This window comes from Lampetra planeri, chromosome 33, assembly GCF_965212315.1.
Source record: "Lampetra planeri chromosome 33, kcLamPlan1.2.h2, whole genome shotgun sequence".
NCBI classification, from domain to species: Eukaryota; Metazoa; Chordata; class Hyperoartia; order Petromyzontiformes; family Petromyzontidae; genus Lampetra; species Lampetra planeri.
This window is the reverse complement of record NC_136139.1, coordinates 3,399,671-3,427,557: the sequence shown is the minus strand read 5'-3', so window position 1 is coordinate 3,427,557 and position 27,887 is coordinate 3,399,671. Positions and strand designations below refer to the sequence as shown.

General features: G+C 44.6%; 1 protein-coding gene across 1 annotated transcript; it reads left to right on the top strand.

Moving 5' to 3' along the window:
- The first annotated feature begins 5 nt into the window (after positions 1-5).
- LOC144729616 (echinoderm microtubule-associated protein-like 1) lies at positions 6-27,878 on the top strand. Its single transcript, XM_078610010.1, has 19 exons — positions 6-193; positions 8,123-8,151; positions 8,695-8,824; positions 10,181-10,330; positions 11,288-11,357; positions 12,474-12,584; positions 13,097-13,192; positions 14,778-14,912; positions 15,488-15,587; positions 15,923-16,074; positions 17,916-18,041; positions 19,087-19,218; positions 20,088-20,155; positions 20,317-20,405; positions 21,144-21,241; positions 22,220-22,307; positions 23,248-23,343; positions 24,568-24,698; positions 26,470-27,878. Exons 1-19 carry the CDS (start codon positions 144-146, stop codon positions 26,593-26,595), a joined length of 1,977 nt encoding a protein of 658 aa, XP_078466136.1. The 5' UTR covers positions 6-143; the 3' UTR covers positions 26,596-27,878.
- The last annotated feature ends 9 nt before the right edge of the window (positions 27,879-27,887 follow it).

Here is a 27,887-nt window from a genome sequence, read left to right as displayed (position 1 = left end):
GCGACGCGGATTTCCGTTATTTAAAGGGCGCGGTGCGGACACATCGCGACCACTCCGAGAGTTACGCAACAACAGCAGCAACAATCAACAACAACAATCAACCAACAGCTACGTATCCTAGTTGTGTGTAAAGTTTTAAAGACATGGAGAAGGGCAAGAAGTCGAGTAGGACCTCGGATGGTGGCGGAGCGAGGTGTGTTGAGCCCTTTTTTTTTCCTCTTTTGCGGAAGCCATTCGCGAGTGTGCTCGGTTGTGCAACTTGTTAAGTTTGGTAAAGTTGTTGTTGTTGCTGCTTTGTGTGATGTAACGGATATGTAACGAGTAACGGAGAAACTGCGAATTTGCTGCGGACTGCAGAGGGACGTTACAGTACACGTGCGTGTTAGGGTTATCAGAAGCGTGTGTGTGTTGTGTACAGTAGTAATTATCCAGCTGTCTTTATATTTTTTCCTTTAGGTTAACTCGGCCTGAATGACAATTGAGTACTGTAACCGGTGCTTTGAGTTGATGTTAGTGCTGGGAGATACAAAGGCGGCCGGGCGCGTGGGCTTCGGCCACGCCTAGCTCGCTGGTGTTGGGTCTGCTTGTACAGTAGTGGGTGCTTGCAAATTGCATTTGTCTATGTACTAAGTGTATTACACTTGTGTTCAAGTTCGCTATGTGTACACACATGTGCCGTATATACTGCTACAATTGCTAAATTGACAATAAGTACGAGTTATGCACTGCGCGGGGTACATTCGATAACCGATATGCAACGCACACATTGCTAACTGTGTACACATTGCACGTGCAAGTACGGCATTACGTATGTACGCTATCTAAAGTATGTTTAAATAGTGTATCCAGTGTGTGGACATTGACAGAGCAATACTCTTAGGTTTTTTCGGTAAAGTCACGTAGGTAAAAAATTAAAATAATAGAAATAAAAATTATTTATAATTATATATAATTATTTATTATTATCTATATCTATAATAATGGTCTATTATTATTTATATTATTTTGTATTACTTATTTTTTTCTTTTTTACCTACGTGACTTTACCGAAAAAACCTAAGAGTTTGAATCCTTGCAGTCGCCAAAGCTTCAAATCTAGAATTCACAGAGCAACTTGGGTGATGTTGTGGCAGTGAACGGCACTTGGGAGGTGAAGTTAAAGGCAGATCGGGGAGGCATTCATCCAGCAGTGGATTGGCCACGGCGTGCGATGTAGAAATGCTGACACAATAGCACGGCTGGTGGCTACGTACGGTGTGATAGAAGTTCAACAATGCGGCTTATGTTTTTGCAAGCCCGCCCGCCAAATATTTGATTGATAACTTTCGATTACATTTTGATTTAAAGCTTTCGTGACTGCAGGGATTCATATTATTGGTTCTTTCGGTAAAGTCACGTAGAAGGGAAATAATAAAATAAGAAAAAACATTATTGCTGTGGATTTCACACATTGATGATGATTGCTTGTGTTGCAATCGAAACGTCGTGAGAATGTTTTTTGTTTTATATTTTTATTATTTCCCTTCTACGTGACTTTACCGAAAGAACCAAGAATATGAATACCTTGTAATGTAACCCCAGTAACATCTTTCTCGCTTAGCCTAAATACGAACAACACGATGGCAATTTGCATTTATGCTCTTAGGTTTTTTCGGTAAAGTCACGTAGGTAAAAATAAATAATAAAAATAATTTTCATAATAATAGAAATAAAATAATAAATAGCAGCTCATCTTTTGTGTGATGCACGAGTTCAGTCGACTCATCTTTACAAGATTAATTAGTAAGTCGCCTTGCGCAGGCTATAAGGGGCCTTCTGTAACTGCATTCACACGCTGTGTACATGAGAACGTGTCGCGTAATGATTAACCAAGCGTTAGTATTCGTTATCGCCGTGTTTTAATTGAGTAAAGAACAACTTTTTCCCCACTGGCAGTTGGTTAGCCGTTGTTTTTTTTATTATCATCGACACGAATCGATGGAACTTTACACATCAATTGCTCAACCATATTGTGATGTATCTATACTGCAAATACCAACAATTAATTTTCATAGCACATACTGTACATGTCAACCAAACAAAAACACTCTAGAGTGTTTTTTTGTTTGTTTGCATTTTGACTGCAAGTATTGTGGTTAATGCAGACATTAATCCTTATAAAAAGGTTTCAGTTTTGTTGCCAGAAAAAAGGGGTCAAACCTATTATTATATGTTGGTACTGGCAAAGGAGGTCCAAATGATGTTAAGAATAATATTTCACGACGTTTCGATCGCAACACAAGCGGTCGTCCTCGGGCATAAAAAATAATCCAGCAGTTTCACTGCTACGTGACTTTACCAAAAGCTTCAAATCAAGTTGTAAACGAAACGCATGCAAATCGAAAACAAATGAGATGGCAAGAGGCACCTGAAAAAAGTTCGGTACAGATGCAAGCTAACCTCTCTATTATTTTTAAAAGGGATATAAGCACACACAATTCGAAGAAAAGCACAAAAATAATGTGTGAACAAGACGTGCCAGAAATATAGTATACGCGGTGTATATATGCGCTGTCAATAGTTTAAACCAATGCGATGGTTTATTATTCGTTGGTGACTGTGGTACTGGGCAGAGTACTGCAGCACTGACTCACAATGGAGGACTTTTTGAGTTGGGAATCGACTCCCAAAGTCGATTTTTTTAAACGAGTTCAAATTTGGGAATTGTGCAGTGGTTGTTGATCTTAGGTCCTTGCCTGCAAGGCAGAGGTCGCAACCGGGTACCCGATACCCGTACCCTACCCGATACCCGGCTACTCGTACCCGGCCGGGTACGGGTAGCCGTTTGCGACCCTGGTGCGGCCGGGTACGGGTAGGCCGTGAGTCACTGGTGAGTCACCGTTTGTCACTCATTTCCCAACGTCTTGTCTCTTCTCACAATTCAAGTTCCTAGAATCAACCCACCCGCGCCTGCAAACATGGCTTCATCCCAGAGGTCGCAACCGGGTACCCGATACCCGTACCCTACTCGATACCCGGCTACCCGTACCCGGCCGGGTACGGGTACCCGTTTGCGGCCCTGGTGCGGCCGGGTACGGGTAAGGAATCAAAACCCGTTTGCGACCTCTGCAGCAAGGGAGTTGCATTTGCACTACAGTACTGTACTGCCTCGGGGCTTGGCATGGTAGATAACCATCACACCATGTTCTTGAATATCAACCTACAACCACTTAAACTTAAAACACTTAAAAAATAACTACAGTAGAAGCTGGACATAACACCTCCATTGGGAGCAATTCCACGTGTCCACGTATCAGAAGTACAGTCGTGTACTTGTATTAGTAGTTGACCTCTGCCACCAGTGCAATGTCAGCATGCGTTGCTTTATAAGATGTGCCTATATCCAGTGTATATTGCAAATGTTTAGAGTTTATGATTGGACAAACTCAAATCACTTTTTTTTCGATTTAAAGCTTTCGTGACTGCAGGGATTCATCTTCTTGGTTCTTTCGGTAAAGTCACGTAGAAGGGAAATAAAAATTATTCTTATTATTTTATTATTTCCCTTCTACGTGACTTTACCGAAAGAACCAAGAAGATCAAATCACTTTGTAAAAAAAAAAATTGTACAAAGAAGAGTGTGGCCCTTGGTTTGGATGCACGCACGGTCTATAGGTATCGTTTGCCCAAATGTGTTTTTTTTTTATCTTGAATGCGGGAACCACAGGGCCATTGCTGCAGAGTGGTTGATAAGAGAGGTGTGGTCCCTCCATGTGCCTCGACGTCTGTACATGCACCTTGGTTGCGTTGGTGAACAAACCTCCTAACTCCACGCTCAATTGAGCACCCAATGCCATGCAAGTGCTTTCTCCAACAATCGAGTGCACTCCTTCCGTGCCATCAAGCATCCAAGTGCATTGTTATCCTGCAATACTGCGCCTGCAGTGGTGATCAGTGAGCATTTAAATGCGTAAAAGTTAAAGGTGAAAATCTGCAATTGCTTGTTCATGCCTCCTGCCGTCAGAACAGCTTCTGCTGTGGAGTGACGTAACCTGCTCATGATTTTTAATGAGGGGGGCTGGTCTATGTGGAATGACGTCACGAGCGTTAGTGACACATTCCTGGGTGATTATCTTAGGTATAATTACCGGCGAAACGTCGTACTAGACTCAAATTGTAACTGTTGTGGGTTTACTCTGCAACACACCCGTGATGAACTAGTAACGAATTTACACTATGAGATCTCTTTTACCAGTGGCAAAATATAATGGTAGGTTTTTACCCTTTTAACTGGTACAAAACTGACACCTTTATTCAAGTCATCATGTTTGCAATGACCACAACACAAGTAGTCAATAAAGCAAACAAAAAGAAGCAACTCTGATAAGGATAATAATATGCACTGTCCTTGAAGTTGATTGGCCCACACCCGAGACGGCTTTCTTTAGAGCCTAGTCCCCATTGGTGTAGGGCCAGATGACACCAGAAGGCGTACAACTCAAAAACAGTGCAATATCATAGTGTAAATGTTTACCCCGAACTCTCAATACTCTGATATTGCACTGTTTTTGAGTTGTACGCCTTCTGGTGTCATCTGGCCCTACACCAATGGGGACTAGGCTCTAAAGAAAGCCGTCTCGGGTGTGGGCCAATCAACTTCAAGGACAGTGCAAATTATTATCCTTATCAGAGTTGCTTCTTTTTGTTTGCTTTCTTGACTACTTGTGTTGTGGTCATTGCAAACATGATGCCTTGAATAAAGGTGTCAGTTTTGTACCAGTTAAAAGGGTAAAAACCTACCATTAGTAACGAATTGGCATGTTTTGTGTACGTGACAAACCCTTGGCTGTGTCACGAATTGGCTCTTCATTGTGGAATGTTGGCAGGATTCTCACTACCGGTCAATAAAATCGCTGACCTGTAAACATGTCCTCTGCTCAGCTTTATGCGCAAACAAAGCGAGGACTTGTTCAATGAGAGATGGGAATGCGTGTCAATGAGATGTATGTATTTCATTAGAACCTTTTTTATTCAAAGTGGTCAGCGCGCAGCGCATTGTGCCACCACACCAACATCCCAGTTTAAGTTTATCCTGTCAGAGGTCACATGCATTCGAATCCACATAATTAGAAATTAAGGTATAGTTACAGTAGTATAGTGTTAAGCTGGGTGGAATGTCAAGAGTATAATTCCCAGTCCAGGGCCATCTCTGCTCATCATCCCTCCAGAGTTGGTTAAATGAGAACCACTTGCTTCTAAATCAACAGTGGTCCTATAGAGAGATGGGTCTCCATCATGATATGGTACTGTATTTGCATCACCTTCCCACAATCACCAATTGATATGGTCTCTGCCCATTAGGGTTGTAGGCATGTACTGATTCATCAAGTTACACCAATTCTTATGCTCAAGATCTATGTCATTGAATTGGTGTGTAAGAATTGATGTTTTTCTGTTCATGTGTAATGGATTTACATGATGTCTGCAGCCACTATAGGTGATATTAGTCACAACAATGCATAAACATCTTGATTCGAATCATGGCAATTCATGGCAAGACCGTAGCCATGGAGTCAACATTGGGGGGGACCAAATCTTCCAGGGGGTCTGGGTGTGTCCCCCCAGAAAAAATATCTAAATTTTAAAACGAATTTCCTGTCTGAAAAAAAAAATCACTAACACATAGGAAGGACTTTATATTTCTTTTTTACAATAATGTCTAATAGTGTATTGTATTACATTTCTGTTTTTAATTTTTTTACCTTTTGTTTAAATGTATGTAATGGCAGAGATTAGGGATTAATAAAGTACAACCATAACCACAATCATATAAACAGAAATCTATTTTATAGCAATATATTGTGGGGGACATTTTGAGCATATTTTAACATATATTGGGGGGGGATGTGTCCCCCCCCAATATATATTATAATTACGGTCTTGATTCATGACATTGCTAGATATTAATCGGAAGAGCCCTGTCCCTGCCCATTTTCAGTGTTTTAATTTGATAATGGCATGTATGGGAGGCCTTTCTAGCAACTGGTATACAGTATTCCCTAGCCATTCTTGAGAGTAATTCGCTAGCATTGGATTTTTGGATATAGCAGTATGAAACAACATGATTTGGTTTTTTGTGCAGTAACTTGCTTGATCGCATTGACAGCATAGTTGATTTTTGTACACGATAGGTTTATTCAGGCGTAAGTGTTTTTAATGGCATGTGTTTCGATACACGATATTAATTTGGTCCCTGTAAGAAGGGGATTGTCTGAAACTATGCGTAGAAGTATTCATAGATGCTAATCTAATCTTCCGAAACACATTTCAATTAATTTGAGTGGGAGCAAAGACGTGACGGAAATTTGTGCCACTCAGAATCCCTGACATTTGACCTGCAAGTATCACGACATCTTAAATCTCCGCTCATACGGTGACATTTAATCACAGAAGTGGCCCAGTCGTGCTCACGCTGATGATTCTAAATGCTTTCTTTATCAAATAAATATTGTAAGTGAAGTTGATTTTAAAGCCAGCGGCATGCTCAGTAGAGCTAATCAGTAGGCATAATCCATGTGTACAGGAGCATATCGTATATCTAGTGGTTATTTATGTCTGTTTCCAGAAAAAAAATTACTTGGGAGAGAGAAGGGGGAAGTTATGTTTGTAATGATTTACCTAGTGTGTATGAAATGGTAAGGAATTAAAAGTATGTTCAAGATCATATTTGACACGCTTGCAGTGCCCTTAATGCATCTCTTTTCGGTGCGCAGTGCAGTAAAGTATTCTTACTTCACCGTCTGAGGCAAGACCTGCTGTGTGTGCACGAAGTTGTCTGTTCAGTATTGAGTGATGTGATTGTAAAGGATGAGGTCGTTTCTGCAGACTTCCTTCGCTTGCGCTAATGGACCAGCAATCAAATTGACGCAGCGGTCGGATTGGGCCTCTGCTGCAGTGCGGCACAGAGGCTGGTCCCGTGGGGTAGGGTGGAGGACTTGCGAGCGTGTACAGCGGTGATTTGAATTGGAGAGGAGAGTAGGAGGGCTTTTGTGCCCCCTTGTAAAACGTGCATGAAAAATGCAGCAATGCAGCATTCACTGTATGCATGCATGTGACTGTGTACGAGTGGGGAGAAATGTCGCAGTGTCCCGCACACTGCGGTATAATCCTGGCTACCAAGCACAACACGAGCGGAAATCGGCATCTGCCGCATGGCCTGAGCCAAACCCCTCGGTGGACTCGTCCTGGTGTGGTCAACACTAGTACTGGGGAAACATGTGGTTGTGTGTGGGGGGCGGTAGTGTGGCGGTTAGCGTGCTGCGCTATAAACCTGGCAACCTGGGCTCGATTCCCGCTCGCGGTCCACACAAGTGACGATCCTGGGCCTCCCCTAGGTCGACTAGGCATAAAATGAGTACCTGGTGTGGTGTGTAAATATAGATTTATTAAAATTAATTCCACTCGATGGTCTATTATGCATTGGGTATTACAATTAATAATGTATTACTGATTTATGTAAAAGATAGAAATTATTTGTTACATTCTGGGCTGATGTAATGAGAAAAACTACAAATTATAAACAATAAAAGCAGCAAAAGGACGATCAAAACAAAACGCACAAATTATTCTTGCATAAAATTGCCACGTGGAATTGTGGCAATTGAATTGTATGGAGCTGGCAGGTGAAATATAAGTGCTATATTGTTTAGTTAAGCATATATGCAGTACTATACATGTGCAAAGTGCTCCATTTATCTTCTATTTACTGTCATGTTAAAATGTGTACTCCGAGTACCTATTCGGAATTGTGGGATACCAAGAGGCAGCCATCCACTTATTTCAAGTCTTTTATGTAAGATATGCTCATATCAGATGAGGAATTATACTTATTTTAGACTGTCCCTATGGGGAGGCCCTATCCAAATACGGATTCAAATTTCTACTCCTGTGCCTTAGCTAATACTTGAACCCATGCCACTGGACTTCACAATGCAAGGGTTATCAAACTACCTTTCCATCACTTCACTTCCTCTTACATATTATACACACACGTGTAGTATATTTACGATTGTGCATCTTTATTTGGATTTAAAATGAGCTCCACTTTTATTTTTAACTTTTACCTGTTTCTTTCTCTTTGCAGCAAAGCCAAAGAGCCTACTTTCAACAAAGGTAACAATACCCGCTATTAATTTCTAACGACTGTACGGTAGCTGTAGCCTCGCGTCTATCAGATCAGCTGGTTTAGTATTTGCGAATGAATGAATGCTCCGCATGCATTGTGGACAGGCTAAAAGCCTTAGCTACATGGTGATGTAATGCACCGTATAGATTAATCTCTGGCGCGGTGAAGCCTTTTGTCAGCTGAAATCTGACCTAGTCGGTCTGTTCATCACACACGCGCGCGCGCACATACACACTGTATACCCTGGCACAAAAACAGTTTTTGAAGTGCCCATTGATACGCTTAAAAAGGGACGTGAATAATGCACGCACTGGGAGGATATTGAATTGTGTTAAAACATAAATGAGCTTGTCATTCAGTTGATGGTGGACACAATGGGAAAACATGAGTTAAAAATAAGAACATTAATGAAACGACGGCTAAAGTTGTGATGGTGGTTTCCAAACGGTCGCGTCACTTTATTAAATGTGGTGAAATTATACTAGATTGCGCTTGGCTTTATTTCATACATATGCACTCATTTCTTGCAGATGAGGGATACGTGCGCATGTACCTGCGTGGGAGACCCATCACCATGTTCATGCCTCAGGACGCAGTGGAGGGATACAAGATAGGCACGAAGCTGGAACTACCTGCAGAGAAACTCTCCCTTGAGTGGGCGTATCCTGGAAACCCATATTATATTTAGATTTGTTTTCCTTTGACAATTAATGTTTTAATTTTCGCTCTTTGCAGTTACACAACACATTTTTCCAAAGTTACACCTGACCAAGTGTTTATAAAAGTGAAGGATTAGCGGCCCCCATCATGAAACAAAGTTGATGTTTTTTTTTTAATTATTTAATATAAAATCTTTCTCTGCAGCAGTGATGCATAGGATGGACCTTCCTGCCTGAGATTAACTTTTAGTGTGTGGAAATAAACTAAAAGACCTGGAGAAAAGCCTCACCTAATGAGGGGTTAACACTCAAACGCTGCAGAGACGGACATTCTGACAACCTATATGATAGTCATACAACTGTGTAGCTTTTTTCAGTTGCGCTGTACAGCTAGCTCTCCGTTGTGTTTTCAGGTTCTACCGCGTGTTGTTCAGTACAATGTCCATTTTGGCTCCACGTTGCTGGGTTCATTTCCTGAAGAAGCTCCCGGCACGTGGAGAGAAACGTCGGGCATCCTACCGAACGACACGCAGTACAACCTTAAAACAAATTGGGGACGATAAATACTTTGATTAGAGGCACGTCTTCTCTTAATAAACTCTGGAAAATGCTCATTACTCTGCAAAGAGTAGTTCACTGCGAGTTATGTGTGATATCTCTTTATCACTCCGGGTGGATAGAGTCTGGCCAATAATTGTGCAGTTATTGATGACCAGCCTATGATCAAATCACCCGGAATACGTCCGATCTCTTCAGATCTCGGCAGCTCAGCAGGCTTTATCCTGGATTGTACTTGGATGGGTGACACTCATGTGCTACGGACAGGCGTAATAGACGTTTAGGGCAGTAGAGGGCAGTGCATAAAAATCCATTGTTCTGCACATCCTCGATCTTCAACGTGCACTGACCACCATGGTGACGTATGGTCAAATAACCATCACAGTCCAAAATGTGTGGGGAGGCCCGTCCTCCACCTGCAGCGTATTTTACAAAAATGGTCTGTATATCCATGGTTCGTTGGCAAGCTTGCCGAGACCTTAAACTCGCTAACTAAACTGTTTAAGCACAGACGGCCGCCCGGATCTAAACCCAGAATCTCGGCAGTGCCGCCTAGGCTGCATTCGCCCATTGAGCCAACAATCCACCTCCCAAAAGTAAATGCGTTTTCAGGCAGTTGAAACATTCCCGGTGTGTTTGCCTTGTGTTAAAAGCGGCAGGGCCTTTGAATCAACAACAGGTAAAAGCCTCAGTGGTCGCCCTTGACTCCCCACTGCCTCTCGCCCCCTCCCTCCGCCGTGCTGGTGGGGTTGGGAGGGGGCGCGTTGCTACGGCTATGGCGGGCGGGCGACACACACAGCTATGGCTACCGTGGCAAGGACTGTCGCGCCAACGTGGAGCTGCTGCCCTCGGGGGAGCTGGTGTTTTTTGTGGCAGCTGTGGGCGTGTTGCAGCACGTGGAGAGTGGAGTGCAACGCCACTATCTGGGCCACGATGATGACATCAAATGGTGGGCCATCTGCCAAGCTGGCTACTCCTTCTAGATTTGAAGCTTTCGTGACTGCAAGGATTCATACTCTTAGGTTTTTTCGGTAAAGTCACGTAGGTAAAAAAAAATTAAATTAATGAAAGTAAAATAAAACAAATAAAAAAATTCACGACGTTTCGGAAGCGACACAAGCCTCCGTCTTCAGGTGGAACCGTCACAGCCACGACAGCTGTATCAAGTAAATGAGAGATCACAAGAAATACTACCCCGTATATATAATGGTTGAGGGGGGGAAGGGCCAGGAACGGCACACTTTTTAATTTGTTTTATTTTACTTTTTATTAATTTAAATTTTTACCTACGTGACTTTACCGAAACAACTGGCTACTCCTGTTTGTGGCATGCGCTTCCCGAACGTCCAAGAGTCCCGGTTCCAACGGCCAAACCACAGAGTGAGATTTGAGCTTTGTGGTAAAGCCATTGTCAGCCAGTTTTACAGCAGACTCGAGATGGAAATGTTTTGTAAAGCTTGCACAGCCCATGCGCTATGAGAATGTTGCAAATATCAAACGTAGTTGTTGGTGTGGTTGTAATAATGTGGTGGTTTCGCAAGAAATCGCACTTGTCTGATGGCACCAATCCAAGGTTGCCTTGCTTGAGCAACTGTTGAATTTCCATTTAAGTGGCGATTCATTTGTCAGTGACCGATTCTGGAGACATGATTAGCAGAAATCACCACGATTGGGGAACTGATAATCCTGTTTGTTAAACCGTTCTTTTAACAGTAAGCTATCCAAATATTCAGCCTGTATGTATCCTGTACCTTGAAATAAAGTAGCTTTTATAATTGATCCAGTCATAGATAGTGATCAACAATATTAGTAACAATTTAGATATTTTTTTTGCACTTGCACAAGAAACTGGTGCATTGTTAAGTGCCTGTGTCTGTTTAAACGTCTGTGTGCGTGTTCTTTCTAGCATGGCCGTGCATCCGGACAAGGTGATTGTTGCAACTGGGCAAGTGGTTGGAAAGAGCAAGGATGGGAAGGTGAGTGGCGTGCCTCTGTGCTTGATGGACAAAATAAGAGTTGGCTGGTTGCCTCATGGGGCTTGTGTCATGTCGGCAGCGAGCCTGAACCCAATTAAATCCGTGGTTCAGATCCAGGCAGTGGCGATTATAAAACCGTATTTGTATGGTAGGCGAGCAAGTTGGTGGTATCAGCCCATTAACCAACAACTGCATACGAAACGATAAGTACGTTTGGCTTGTGACTTCAAAATAATTAATATTTTTAAATTCAGCCATTTGTTAATCCACCACTGAATTATTTCCGCCCCCAATGCTCTGTTGGTTACGGGGTCGTTGGACCGTGTCGATCATTGTGGATGAGTGAAAGTAAAGGGCCCAGGACCAGTTGTGATCTCATGTGCCACTGACGTTAGTCGTGACCAGCAATACAACCCGGGTCACCAGGGTCGGTGCAAAGCGTGTTGCCACTGAACTGCCACCTTCACTGCATTATGTTGCGTTACTTATAAAACCTCGAAGTGTCCAACCCCGAGAACAAAAAAATTCTCATTCAGGTGCCATGCAAGGGGGACAGTCATTTCAGAGTATAAAACAGCATGCCAGCTAGTATATTCTTAGGTTTTTTCGGTAAAGTCACGTGACTTTACCGAAAAAACCTAAGAATATGATTCCTTGCAGTCACGAAAGCTTCAAATCTAGAATTAATGCCAGCTAGTGTTGGCTCAGAGGCCTTTATTGATGTGAGGTCAGGAAGTTTTGTAATTTCGTTTTCTCATGAGGTAATGCACTGGTTCCTCCCAAGAGTTTTCAATGTAAATGTTTTACTCTTTTGGCTGTGATGCTGATCGCATCATTTGAATATAATTATTGAAATATTTACATATGAATTCAATTGTTGGAGAACAATTTCGGTGAACGGTCTTAATCGGTTTACAAATGGGAAAACAAATCTGGTTTGTAAACAAAACGGTGCATGTGAAAACTGTGCAAAACTTCCTTTTCTGTTTAATTTAACCAAAAACCCGAATCGTGGAGCCAGTGGACCACCGATTGGAGAAATTTGAAAACACAGCAGGAAAGTTGACGATATGAAAAGGAAGTGAAAGCTAACGGCGCTGTCGACTTGTGTCTCAGGTGCTTCCTGCCCACGTGCGTGTGTGGAGCTCCGCCTCGCTCGAGACGCTGCACATGATCGGGGGAGGAGTCTTCGACCGGGGCGTCCTCTGCGTTTCCTTCTCCCGAGCCGTACGCTCACGCCATTTTCACATTTACTACTCTGCAGCTTCATACTCTGCGGTTTGAATGCTCGCTGGTTTATTTACCGAATGTTCTGGTTTATAGCAAACTTTTTTTTAGGTTTCTCCCTTTATTTAAAATTAAAATTGGAGTGTCTAATAATCCAGAATGTCGCCTTTATTGCCTCCAGCAGCAACTTTATCAGTACCGGGTAGTCAACTTCATAGCCATTGCACAGCCACATCCACCCTTGTTCTCTGGCTGACCGGGATTTGATCCCGCAACCTAATTTCGCTATGTCACATCATCACCCGGTCGGGCAAACATCGCGTTGTCATTCACGCACTCTCAAAAATCAATCTAACGGAAGTCATCTGATCCAAGGACAAAAGGGCCTGCTTAAGTTGGTATTCGGGAAATAGCTTTGCAAGCTGGGCTGGAGCAATAAATAATGGTTCATAATAGATGATCTTGGTCACGGGCAATAAATTTACGTTGTTGAACACAATCCGTGTGCGCAGGGTGGCGGTGGGCTGCTCTGCGCCGTGGATGATGGGAACGAAAAGATGATTTCTGTCTGGAACTGGAAGAAGGAGACGAAGGTGACGGACAGCAAGGTGAGTGGGAGAAGTTGTGACCATCGTTTGTGAATGATGTCTGCGCGCAGCATTCGCGGTAGGCTGGAGTTAACCCCTAGCCCGGGATTTAAACTGTGAGTGGAGCTCTCATATCAGGACGACTTGGCCTTTAGTTGGGTACAGCTCACTGATAACCGCTAATGCAGGCTTCGAGCATCGGTGCATTTCTGAAAGGCCTTTTTTGATGAAAGGTTCAAAGGTCTGTCAAGATGAGGGCATCAACAACCGCCTATGAAAACTCGGAGTAACGTCAACGACCAAATCCCGGTTTTTCATGGAGTAATAACATACCCCATACCGTGTCAACCCATATGGTTTACCCCGTATTCTTGTACAGGGAAATTGAATTTTCAGGTCCATATGGCATACAGCTGTTTCAATTCGGGCAAAAAAAAATCGTATGGCTAAATTAAAAAGTCATGGGACAGCATCAGCATGCAAGATCACAGACAGCAGCATGCTAAGTAGAATAATTGAAAACCAATTCTCCATCAATATATAAAACAGTTTTTATTTAGTAACATAATTTTTGTTCAATATTTGTTTGTGGTTCTCCCTTGTGATGGGACTTTGTAGGATGAACGTTGAGATTTATAAGGGCATGGGGTGACCAATAAGGTCTGAATTGGTATGTAACAAGGTAGGCACTGATATGTAATTCTGTTCGCTGAAGAAACCTTAACATAATTAAACTCGTAAAAATCTTGCTGTGAGTCAATCAACTGGTTCAAATGTCACATTTTGGGTGATATTTTCTTTTACGTCTTGTTGTCAATAGCCGATGACATCCAATGTCGCACCCGCAACTCGCAGGAACCCAAATATGTTGGAGCTTGAACCCAGGACGTGGTTGTTGCTTGCTCACGGTTATGGCATTGAAAATCGGCTCTAAAGCCACGTTGAAAATGCGTTTCGCTCTATTATTGTATTTGTACTTTTCGGATTTTGGCATTCTCTGGTCTGACACTGGTGAGACTATGCCATAAAGAAGGATGTCTCTGGTGTAGGCCAATCGGTTTCAAAGACAATGCCATCTATTAACACATTCCTGCGGAGGGAGCTGGTAGGAACGTTGGGTTGCTCGGTCAATGGCCAGGGTCAACGGCGGCGTGGTGTATTCCGCAAATATGCCCGGCTGAGGGCGGGCACAAGCCGGCGTGTTTAGGTTAAACGTTGAGTTTTATAAGGGCACCACGGGGTGACCAGCCCCCCCCCCTCCCACCCGCCCTTCCCCACCCTCCCCACCCAGCCCTTCCCCACCCTCCACACCCAGCCCCTCCCCACCCAGCCCCTCCCTCCCCACCCAGCCCCTCTCTGCACGACGGACGGACGGACACAATAATCCCCTGTGGGCTGGTGTAACCAGGGGAGGTTCCTACCAGATCAGAGCATGTTTGTTTGCATGTTCACCACAAGTACGTGTGGTTAATTGAGACTTGATTCCTTGCAAAAGGTTTCGATTTGGTGTTTGAACATCTTAACACCTGTTTAATTGCCACGAAGACAAAAAAATGTCTTATTTTTCATGCGTTCTGTTTTGTGTCCCGATCCATGCACCTTGCAGTGCTCCAATGAGGTGGTGTACTCGGCCGACTTCCACCCCAAGGAGGAAAACGTCATCGTCACTTGCGGAAAAAACAACATCATCTTCTGGGCACTGGATGGACGCAACTTGAGCAAGAAACAGGGCATATTTGAGGTGACGTGCGTAGCTGCAATGGACAGGATTTCTTATGTCTTCAATGTGCACGACCAGTAATGATGAGCTATTCGGAGGCCAACATATCCATTCTAGCATCTTGTTATGCAGTTGTATACAGATGCTCTATAAATAAATGTCAATTGTATTGCGTTTTATGCATTTCATGATGTGGATGCAACGTCAATCCTTTCTTTATGACAATATGGCTCGGCCCCATGAGCCAACCGAATATGTCGCAGTATATAGGCAATACATTGTGGCCATCTGCGGTGATAAAAGGTGAAGAAAAATTAAGAAAATTAGATAAAAAGATATTGAGTAACTATGATGAGCATATTGCATAGCTTGATAAAGAGAAATATTTTAAAAATGTATGTTAAACAACTGCATCTGTTCATACTGTCCGCATGTGAGCTCATTCGAGCCAGTCCCAGTGATGTTGCGTGTGCAGCACGGGAAGCGATCAACACGGTTGCCAGCAAGGTGTGGCGTGCATCAGACCTAAGCGCAACTCTTTGTTTCTCAAAGGAATTCCTCCCGTAATGAAAGTGTGTCTCCTGCCGCCTTTGCAGAAGCACGAGAAACCCAAACATGTCCTATGCTTGATCTACCTCGACAACGGGGATGCTGTATCTGGGGATTCCGGTGGAAACATCTACGTGTGGGGCAAAGGTAACCGCGTTAAATATCTCGTCGTCACGCGGGTCCCGCTGGATGGTGCAGTGTCAAGAGTGCTCTCATCATCTGAATGTCGAGCGTTCAAATCCTAACCGTGGGTTTACTATGTTCTTTCCGTCATATAAATTAACGTCACTTAATGGTAAGCGAAGAGTGGTTGTTGTCCTATGCCCTGTAGGACAACCACCATTGCTGTGCTATAACAATCTGTATTTTCCACCACTATCATCAGGACCACTAGTTGACCGAGGTGCGGTGACGTCAGCGCATTGGCCATGATGACGTCTTCAATATTTGCGACGGTGCTCTCGATCCCCCTCCGTGTGCAGGTGGTTACCGCATCACGCGCGCCATCACGGGCGTGCACGCCAGCGGGGTGATGGCGCTGTGCGAGCGTGCCGACGGCACTTTCATTTCCGGTGGCAGAGACGGACACGTTGTGTTCTGGGACTCGAAGATGGAGAAAACGGGAGAGAGCCGCGTGAGTTGGGCGGGGTGAAGTGTTGACGAGTGGGGTGGTTATTGACGACAGCGTTGTTTGTCACGATGTCGCCATCACAACCTGTCAGCCACATGGATGTATCTTCTTGGTTCTTTCGGTATAGTCACGTAGAAGGGAAATAATAAAATAATAAAAATAAAACATAATAAAATACAATTCTCACGACGTTTCGGCCACAACGCAAGCAGCCGTCCTCAGGTGAAGAACAGGTCTGTCGGAAAGACAGCGTCTGAATGGTCGGTCTTTCCGACAGACGTGTTCTTCACCTGAGGACGGCTGCTTGCGTTGTGGCCGAAACGTCGTGAGAATTATTTTATTATGTTTTATTTTTATTATTTTATTATTTCCCTTCTACGTGACTTTACCGAAAGAACCAAGAAGATGAATCCCTGCAGTCACGAAAGCTTTTAAATCGAAATTTCACATGGATGTATGTTGAACTTTTTTCGCACCGTACGTAGCCAACTGCTCATTGTAGGTGCGGGGAAAAGACGACAAACGAATCGCACATCTCTTAACGTTGTGAAATCCACCTTGTGACCATCTTTCATCTGCCACTTCCTTGCCCTCATTCCTCTTCTGAAACCGTTATCTTCCTACTCTGGTCATATCTCGCCTCGACTGTTGTAATTCCCTCCTACCTTCTCCAAATACCGTCCAGCCTTCGGGATGGCCTTGAATGCCACCGCCAGACATGCCACCTGCATTTGTGAACAAAAAACACATCGCCCCTTTCCTTACAACCCCCATGGCTGGATCCCCAATTCAATCCAGAGCCAACTACAAGACTGCTCTGATTGGTTTTTAGATCTTCCATGGACTTCCCTCTGTCTGCTTCTTTCATCTAATTTTGGTCATAATCCATTTCCCTCCCGATGCCCTTCACTGTACAGCTCTAGCTCCATACCTCAAATGAACCTTTTCTGCATTTGTATGTTAATCTCATCTTTCTGTCATAGTTCATTCCCAGCATTACATCATTGTCACTTGTATTTCCAAACAGTGATTCTATACGCAACGCGTTAAAAGGGCACGTGTGATTATTTCCTGGCAGGAGAGGCAGTGTTGGCAAAGCACTCTATGAATAAACGATAGCTTTGTTGCAAGTTCACATCCTGGTTAAGGGCCGAATTAGCCCAGAATCTCACCGGGGCTGGTAAAAACGAGTGCCACTTTTTTTTGGGAAAACATCAGTGGCCCTTGGGGAATCATCAGCGGCCCTCTTCTGGAAAGGATCGTTCCAAAACCGGGGTAATGTGGAATTTCTGTCGCTGGCTCAGGTCCGCGAACAGGGATGAGTGCTGTTGCCCCAGTGTGTGATTTGAGTGACGTGGCCGAGCTGTTGCCCGCTTGCCTCTCGTTGTAGAAGTTTATGGTTCAAGGCCAACGGCCTCCCTGGTTAATACAGTGGGTGTTTTTAACCATAAATATACCATCTGCATAACACAGGGCACATTAAACATCCCATGAGATAAATAAAAAAATGTGGTCCAAATTTACCAAAGTTGATAAAACGTTGATTATGAAAGTTGATAAGTTACTCGTGAATTTATTAATGGGGAAAAAAATCCACGTAACAACATCGCTCCCCTCTAGCCAGACTTGTGCCCACTTTCATGCTGCTGCTGAATTCACCTTGTGCCATACGGATACAGCTTCCACCATGAAGTCCCATTGGCGAGAATCCCACAAGGCTCCTCGAGATGTAATCATGGGAGGCACGGTGTAAACCATGATGATTTGAGCGGGTAGAAACTTTTGCTTCTGATTATTTGAGAGCCGGTTGAAAACTGGTGATGGTCGTTGTTGTTGCTGTTCAGATCCCCAAAGACCTGGGCAGCGTGCGGGCTCTGGCCGAAGGGGTCGATGGCTCCTTCTGGGTAGGGACGACCGAGAACGGAATTCTGCAGGGGAGCGCGGACGGGGAGTTCTCCCCAGTGGTGCAGGTGAGCGCTTCTGTGAAACACGCTCGGTCCTTGCTGGTTTATACGCCAGCGCCGCTTTCCCTCCCAGACCCACACTGACCTGTGCGTCGTGTGTTGTCACATGTCTGTGTTGTGCACTCTCTTTCGTGTGAAGTTGCTTTGCTCTTAGAGACTTGCCCTTGTTAAAAGTGGACAGATTGATCAAAGGCTTGTCCACATTTTGGGAGACGTAAACCAGTGAAAAAAATTACTCTTGACAAATATGCTAATTAATATTCCCCTGGCAGCTATCTATCAGCGTCCGGACTGCCAATAAAATAGGTGTGAGGACAAAGCATGTTGAATAGCAGTTTAACACGTAGGCTTTGGCTACCAGTGTTATTCATAAAAAAATTGGGTTAGATCTCGTTATTATAAATGTGTTGCAACCCTCCACCACCCGACAAGGCTGATCAGTAAAAAATGTGTCACGTTAACAAAACGCCGATTAGTTACTTCTTCAGCCCACCGTTGTGTTTGAGGAGTGAATCCACAACATTTAGAATTTGAGTACGACGTTTCGCTGGAGGGTTGCGACACATTTATAATAAGGCGATCTAACCCATAAACCTTTATTATGAATGTACAATAGCGTTTACGTAATTTATTTGTGTGGATGGTTTTTCTAACTTGTTTAAAAAAAAAATTGAGTTTCAATTTATAAGTAGCAATGCTGCAGCTTCTCTTGTCCTATATATCAACACTCACAGATGCACTCCAACCACTCGCTTTTCCTCGCTACTACCATGGTTACTGTTCCCATGAACTTCACTCATTGGTTCATCCTCCTTTGTTGAGGACTCTAGTCGACCAGACTGTTTTGTCACATACTGTGTTCACCACACTGCAAGTCAAAACGCATCTCTGCTTCCTCCCTCGCACCGCTGCTTTTTGTATCGTCTCTTTTGTCAAGTTCTTATCTCGCTCAATGCAAGAAACGTATAAACCTTTATTAGCTGCTTGGCGTTTGAGCCTTTTGGCGCTTGTGCTAAGCAACCGTGATGTCTTGCTTTCTTGCTCGTGCCAGGGCCACACGGACGAGCTGTGGGGCTTGGCAATGCACCCAAAGCAGGATGCCTTCCTGACCTGTGCCCAGGACAAGCAGGCCATACTGTGGAACTCTGCCACTCACCGTCCCACCTGGATCAAGACTTTGAAGGTCAGAATTTGCTCATTTGCCTCCGGGATAATCTGGTTACCTCGCCCGTGTCAACAGCCGTCGACAGCACAGATTCTACATTCCCATGGAAACGAGAGTTGACTTTGTATAAAGTAGCTCGTATTTAAGGGTGAATGATAGGCCTGTGCCAACTCTTGAGTCTAACTGTCCCCAATGTTTTATTGGTTATTGGAATTTTTAGTGCATTAAGTATTAAGTCATCTGCGAACAAGACCTGCATAGCTCATCGGATTCCTCCAGTCTAATTAAAGATTCTGATTCTGATCCCCCAAAGACTCGCATGGCATCGGTAAGCTTTCATCCAGCAGCAGATTGGCAAAGTGCTGTATGTTACGATGCAATGCATTTCACTCTAGATGCTATCACAATGCACGGAAGAATATAAACACATTGTCCTGCGGAGGGAGCTGGTAGGAACGTTGGGTTGCTCGGTCAATGGCCAGGGTCAACAGCGGCGTGGTGTATTCCGCAAATATGCCCGACTGTGAGGGCGGGCACAAGCCGGCGTGAGTAGGTTAAACGTTGAATTTTTTATAAGGGCACCACGGGGTGACCAGCCCCACCCCGCCCTCCCCACCCAGCCCCACCCTCCCCACCCTCCCCTCTCCACCCAGCCCCACCCCTCCCATTTTTGGATGCACGACGGACGGACAAAATAATCCCCCGTGGGCTGGTGTAACCAGGAGGTTCCTACCAGTAATATCCACAGGTAGACGGAGAAAAAGACGAGCACAGGGTAAAAAAACTCAAGCGAGATGCTTTGGATGCTCATTTATAATGCGAGTGACTCGTCGCGTGAATGGATACATGCGAGTTGTTCGTCGTCGCTTGTGTCATGCGCGGCTCAGGATCCGTTGCAGTCGGCCGACTTCCATCCCAGTGGAGAAGTGGTTGCCATTGGAACACAGGCTGCAAGGTATTCCTGAAATGTCATGAAACGTGAACACACACAATGGAATTACGAAGGTTCATTACATCATCCAAACTGTTAAGAAAAGTATTACGTGCCCGGGTGTACTTGTACACATGTGTGTGGTTTCGTGACCGTGTCTGTGCGTGATTTATTCTCTGTGACAGCTGGCTGGTGTTGGACTTGAAGACACAGAAAGAGTTGCATCGTGAATCGGCTGGCAATGAGCAGATTGCCGTGATGCGCTACTCGCCTGGTATGAGTGTCACCATCCCTTGAATGATCCAACCTGGTGTTGCAGTCCGAGATCTTGAATAAAAATTGTAAGGTTGTCAATATAGCTGGGATGTACGAATATATATAATGAATCGATTACACCATGGGTCAAATTTCACTCCTAATCAGATAATAATACAAAAATATTTTTTGTTAGAAAAAGTCTCACCTCTGGTCTCATTTGTGCCGCTGAACGGGAGGTTATTTTGGCTTGGCTTGGTCACATCGTCGGGCGCATCACACTGGGCCTGTATTGGGGTTTTCCATTTTCGGGTCGGGGGGGGGGGGGCGCCATTTGTGAATGAGTCTGAATAATTGGACACACAAAGTAGTCCATTGCAAGTATTGGTCCATTTAATGGACTCAATCTACTCGCCGAGTTGCGAGTTAAATTCCAGGTGGCGGTAAACTCGGGCGACCGCCTGCACGCGATTCAAAGAATGAGAACCATGTTGTGGGAAGTCTACAGTTGGTTGTCATGTGGGGAATGCCTGGTTCCCGTCATGGGATGTGGAATGTCTGCCATTGGCTGTTTGGATAAAATGCGGGTACCACAATGTCTTACTTGCTTGTCCGGATAATTTGTGGCACAATTTCAAACACGATTGCTCCATCTGTGCATATGTGAAGCACTGCATTCGGAACACATGTTTGTTGTTCTGATTCAAAGAACCTTGGCAAAGGGTCGAATTATTTATCTACTTGCGTATGTTTTCAGATGGGAGCCACCTGGCCGTGGGTTCAAATGACAATTTCATCTACGTGTACTCCGTCTCGGAGGAAGGGCACAAGTACAACGCGGTTGGGAAATGCACGGTAAGCCTTGGGTCATGAGAAGCACTCTGCTACACCATGGCCACTGGCGTATCATCGTCATGATCATCATCATCAAAGACCAGCGCAAGCACATTTGCCACTCGTTACAAATATGTGCGGTTTCAAAACCCCCAGCCACCCCGGTTAATACTCCAGATGTATTAACCATAACATAACTATGCTTCACAGTGCGCTTAAAAGTTTCAGTGGCATTCGAAACTAAGATTATAAGCTATTTTTATTTTACCATGTAAGGCCCACTGAGCTACAAAGCTGTTTTTCAGAAGCGACCTGGCCACGTGAACATTTATAGCAAATACTCTAAAAGCATGTTTCTAAATATGGAGGGAAAAACCGGAGAACCCGGAGAAAAATCCATGCGACTACAGGGAGAACATGCAAACTTCAAATATACAGGCATCAGGGTCGGGATCGAACTCACGACCTCCTGTATACCAAACGAAGTAGTTAAAGTCTTGCCACCGGGAGATATTAAAAAAGAGCTGGCCAAATGTGCGGCTGTCATGGTCCAAAATTATTTAGTACTATTCCTCCTGGGTGCTGCAGTTTTCTCATCCGTGCAAACCACCACTTAAGTAAGTGGCCAATCATCCCACTGCAGGTCCATTCTCAAAAAGGTTTTCAGACCGAGACTTTCCTAGGTATTATAACAAATCAAGCTGGGTGGCACTATAGCAGGGCACGAGTCTTGCGTTGGAAGGTTGGGAGTTCAAATCCTATTCAAGGGTCAACCGGGGTGATAAAATAAAAAATAACTGCTTTGGAAGAATTTAACAATGGTTGTCCTGCCACTTCTGCCACGGGAGAGTGAAATTTCCACCCCTGCCTCAAGCACACCAATAGCGATGAACACCACCCCTATATTAGCGAGAGTACGGAGATGCGTAGACCCTTTTAACATTATTTGTGTGCCGAACCTTGTTTTGTTTAAACACATTTCCCCTTGTCAATTTTCAGGGCCACTCGAGCTTCGTAACTCACCTGGATTGGTCTACAAACGGAGAGTTCCTCATGTCCAACTCGGGAGACTACGAGACCCTTTACTGTGAGTTTGGACATTAATCAAATCGCTAAAATGTATTAATAATTGAGCTTTGTAAATAAAGCCCGCTTAGCGATGGAGCATTAATGTTGGCTGAAGAAGAGTACAACTTTAATAGTAAGGGGTTCAGTAGTTTGTATTTCACAAGGCAACTTGAATAAACCCATGAAAAACGAGTGATGTTCTTTTTCGTGAAAGATGTGTATTTGGTTAATTTGTTCATATTTTTGAGAAGGGACAAAATGAAGAAAACAACTTTCTAAACTGCAGAACATTCTTTTAAGTAACCTGCTGGGGAATTCCATCGCTGGCTCAGGACCACCAGCGATGAGTAACGTCCAACAATCGTTTTGAGTATGAGGACGCGTAAATATTTATGATTGCCGCCTGGGCCAAGACGATGAAAGATTCGATGCACCACACGTCAACGTGTGGTTCACCCAGCCTCCGGGTCAACCCCGTGGATTGGGAGGGGGACCCAGATCCCTTGGATTGCCTGCCTCTCTCTTTCGACACGGGCATTCGTGCATTGAGTGTTTCCAAGCCATCGCGCCGCTGCCGTTTATTACTCGCTAAGAGCGCACCCTTTTTAAATCCTTTATATTAAGTTCACTTGCTTGCTTGCTTGCTTACGACCGTGCACATCTTTCGGTCGTTTTTTAACCCACTTCCCGTGATCCAATCGAGCTGACATTTTGCACACAGACTCGTTGTGCGTGACAATTGATTTTCGTGAAACAATTTTTTCCAAAATTTTACACTCTTTAGGAAAAAATAAATTATATTTAATTACCAATTGCTTAATGGTGGCAGGCAATCATCTGACCCATAGGTGGCAGCCATCTCAAGCCAGAGGACGAGAGGACTCTAGCCACCACGCATATAAAGGATTTATAGTGAAAAACTTTGTTTTTACGGGTTAATTTTTTGTCTCCTCCTTTAGGGACTCCGGCCAACTGCAAGCAGGTGACCGCCATGGCAACCGTCCGAGACGTCGAGTGGGCCACGATGACCTGTGTGCTTGGATTCTCCACCTTTGGTGCGCCTTCACCCACAACGAATTGGCGCCCTCGATTTTCTTTTTTAAACGTCTCCCTTAACGTATGGCGCTGTTGAAAAATTACACTGGTCAACAAAAAAAAAAACATTTTTTTCTGGCCTGGACTTTTGCAGCTGTTTTAGACTAATTTCAGGGTGCCGATTCCAAATCTGATCTCAGATTTGCTCTATCGCATCTCATTTGTATGCTATCGGCATACCCCATTTTCATTGATTTTACCTGAAATTAACTCTGTCACTTATGATTGCAAGTTGTTGCGAGTCAGTGACTGCATTAGTGTTAAAATATGGTGCTGTATTTTTTGAATAGTGTGTTTATAATATAATTTTATGTAGATATCCACATTTATTTAATATTTTAATTCGGCAGTTTTTATTGAAAATGCAATATTTGATATCTCAAAAACCTGATGTGATAGACAAAAACTGATGCCAGATGGAATACCTTATGCCAGAAAAAGTGTGACCAGTGTTATTCCACACGTTCACTTTGCCGGGTCTGTATTGGATGGGAGCGATCATCTTGGAGAGCTCTAGTCCACCGAGGTGTTCGACACTTTGAGTCACAACGACGCCATAACGAAACTGCAAATGGTCACGAACGAAAGGACGCACCCGGATCGGATTCAAAGATTCCAAACCATCAATAGCGACAACATATGCCGTCACTAACAAGATATGTGGTTCCAGGATTGGCCTTATCAGCCACCTGCATGTACCCATAAACCCTGACCATCATCACTGTCCATGGGACGATCATCGTACTCAACCTCGAGTGATCTCAGATGTTCTTGGTTCTTTCGGTAAAGTCACGTAGAAGGGAAATAATAAAATAATACAAATCTAAAAAAAATTTCTCACGACGTTTCGACTGCAACACAAGCAATTATCATCACCTGTGTTGCAGTCGAAACGTCGTGAGAATTTTTATTGTTTTATATTTTTATTATTTTCCTTCTACGTGACTTTACCGAAAGAAACAAGAATATGAATCCCTGCAGTCACGAAAGCTTTAAATCAAAATTTGATCCCAGATGATGATGATGATGATTGGATGGAATTGTAGCGCGTGTACATTAATTCGCAACGTGCCGGCATCACGATTGGGATGCGACTCAGAATTGAAGAGCTCTCTGGTTTTATTAGATTTTTTTCGGCGCAGTACTGAGCCGAGCCGATTGGTCGTGTTTGTGGCCGCGCGCAGGCGTGTGGTCGGAGGGAGCCGACGGCACCGACATCAACGCGCTGTGCCGCTCCGGCTCGGGCAATCTGTGCGCGCTCGGCGACGACTTCGGCAAAGTTCGCCTCTTCCGCTTTCCAGCCTCGCAGCCCAAGGTGAGAGACGCCGCCGTGGCCCCCGTGTCGTCGCGTTGGGAGCCGCGAAGGGCGCAAGGGCGAATCTCCCACGCGTCTGCTGGCGCGCTGACGCGAGTTGCGCGAGCTCTAGTCCAGAATGAGAAAAAATGTTGTCGGCCCAGACAGAAACCGAATACTCTTTGGTTTTTTCGGTAAAGTCACGTAGGTTTAAAAAGGAAAACAACTAAATTAAATCGCGACGTTTCGGAGGCAATACAAGCCTCCGTCTTCAGGTGGAACCGTCACAGCAAAAAATTACTGTAACAGGAGAAGGGAGCTCCAAGAGATACGACCTTAAATACTGGTTAAGGGAAAGGGAGGAGGAGCCAGGATGGGCTGTGGGGAGGGGAGGGGGGAGTCCGAGGCGAGTGCTGCAGCCACAACTTGGGCTACAGCCGAGGCATTGTGATATAGATGGCGTAGGTAGATAAGCGAGAACCCGAATAGTTAATGGGGGTGAATTGTTTAGAATATTGTTGACTTAACATTGCCAGGTAATTTGTTGTAGTTTTTTGGGCGTTAATGCAACGCATCGTCACGTGTTTATGCTGCAGTATATTAACCATTGTCACTGCGATGCAACTGTTTGAAGATCGTCTTTCTAATGGAACTACATTTGTAAACACGTTCCTTCGGAGTGGGCAGGTAGGAACTTGGTTGGACAGCGCATTCGTGTGATCCGTGTCACGCGGCGCAAGCTGCGTGGGGCGGCGCGTCACGTGGTGCTGAGCCCGCCCGAAGCGCTCTATGAAATACAAATCGAGGGCGTGGCTATGCACGACAGACAGACAGACAAATAATCCCTGGTGGGCAGTGTGGAACTGTTCCTACCTGTAATAGTTTTCTGTTTATGAAATATAACCTCGCACAGACACCTATGGATACATATTTTACAAACTTGTATACATAATACCAAGTGAGCATTTTGCAAATACATATTGTCGTGTAGTTCAGCATTTTATGTCATTATTAGAGTGAACTTGAAAGTAGCGTTTTCTTATTTAGCTCCAAATTTCTTCAATCAGATTTCCAAATTTCCTCTAGTCACTCTATTTGGCTGCGTCTCAATGGTTCCGATACTGGCTTTTTTAAAGGAAATACAGTTAAATCTGAAGAAAACTAAATTCAGAATATTCAATTTGTGCCAAATACGTGGAACCCATCCATTTCTACGAAAACAAAAAAACAGGCTTCTCGCCTGCATTTCCTCATTTAGGCCATTAGCTCCTCACATCGGATTCATACTGGACACCTATGAAAAAGAGCTTTATATCTCATCAGATTCCTCCAGTATAAGTAAATATTTGGATTTTGATACATCAATGATAATCATTTGGCTTTGGTTGTAAACTGCAACTTTTTACTGGTAGGAACCTCCTGATTACACCAGCCCTCAGGGGATTGTGTCCGTCCGTCGTGCAGGGAGGGGTTGGGTGGGGAAGGTGGGGAGGGGGGCTGGGTGGGGAGGGGCTGGGTGGGGAGGGGCTGGGATTGGGGGGTGAGAGGGGTGGGAATGAGCTGGTCACCCCGTGGTGCCCTTATAAAACTCAACGTTTAACCTACTCATGCAGGCTTGTGTCCGCCCTCAGTCGGGCATATTTGCGGAATACACCACGCCGCCATTGACCCTGGCCATTGACCGAGCAACCCAACGTTCCTACCAGCTCCCTCCGCAGGACAATGTGTTACACGTAACTGCCCCCTTAAACCTCTTTTCCTCTGCCCCCCCCCCCCCCCGTTTCCCCTGCAGGCTCCCAGCCACGCTTATGGCGGCCACTGCAGCCACGTGACCAACGTGGCTTTCTCCAGCGACGACTCCTTCGTCTTCACGACCGGCGGCAAGGACATGGGCATCCTGCAGTGGCGCGTGCAGTGACGGCGCAGCGGCGTGCTCGCCAGCCCTTGACCCCAACCCCGAACCCCGTCCACCTCGTCATCCCGCGGCACCCTGTCACCCATGATTCATTTTAAGGCAGAGGCACCTTAACCTGTGTATGGTCAAAACTGCAGTGTCAAAGCATTGTTGCCATGCGATGTATGGCCAGCAATCGTTTCATCGCTGTGGCTCATTTGATCAATGTCTATGAATGCCTGATCTGATGTTACACGTCACTGCTGAAACGATGCGTCGCCTCTTTCGTCATCTCTGTGGCTCGCTGCGATGAGTTTTGTCAGGTTGTGCCACCTGTTGTTCGGCTCCCAGAGTGTGAAGAAGCTCCCCAGCAGCTCTCGGCACGTGGGGTGAATCGTCGGACACCAAGCCGAACAGCAGTACGATACAACCCGAAAACACATGGGAGAGAACCTTACTAAACAACCGCATTTAACTTGCGCAACAACAATGCCACGCAGTTTATGAAGGAGGTTGTCGCTTTGCCTCTGCTTTTTAAACATGCCACTGAAATATCCCCTTCACTCAATACATTTGCAGTCCAGTTAAGAGCAGGTTTTCTGCTTCGCATAGCAGAGTAGTTGTAGCAACATACCACTCCACGCTTCCAGGTGTGGCAATCTTCTGAGCCTTAATATACCTTGGTCTGTTTACATATTCAAGTTTGCTATCGTGGACAAATAGTCTGGGCTGTGATGCTTTGGCCAGTGAAAGTTAACATTTCCAGATTCTCGTGGTGGTTCCTACACGTAGAATATTGGTCTTTGCTTCTTGCAGCTTATTTGCAGATTTTGACCCTCTTAGCAGCACGCCTTGATGCAATCGTAGTGCGTTGGCTGGGATCATGTCGTAGTTACCGTTTGAGCGGTGCATTATAACTTCAAAATATAAAAAAAAACTTGAGAAAGCGTCTTGAAAAGATTTATTGAATGTCTTTGACAATCGTATTGTTTGCGTTGTTTACGGTTTTTGTGCAGTTTCCGATAAGCTTTGAGGATTTGGTAACATTACCGGTCCGCTTGCGTAGGTTACGATCCTGTGATCCCATGCGCTGATTAACTTCTCGTCATAATATAACAATTCGGTCTGGAATGTCCAATAAGATTTTTGTACGACTATTTAATTAATTGTGCTGGGAGACAATATTTTGAACTTTGTAGATTCCACGGTGCTGTTCTTAAATGCAGCATTTATTGGTAAAGTGATACCATTCACTTATTTTTCAAAGCACTTTAAAGTACAGCACACGTTTGGTAAGGGGTAAGCAGCAATGAAAA

Bases quoted from the DNA above. Each gene is read 5' to 3' on its own strand.
- LOC144729616 (XM_078610010.1), top strand. From the start codon at position 144: ATGGAGAAGGGCAAGAAGTCGAGTAGGACCTCGGATGGTGGCGGAGCG. The intron at 194-8,122 runs GTGTGTTGAGCC...TTCTCTTTGCAG, and splicing joins TCGGATGGTGGCGGAGCGAG to CAAAGCCAAAGAGCCTACTT. The intron at 19,219-20,087 runs GTCAGAATTTGC...TGCGCGGCTCAG, and splicing joins CCTGGATCAAGACTTTGAAG to GATCCGTTGCAGTCGGCCGA.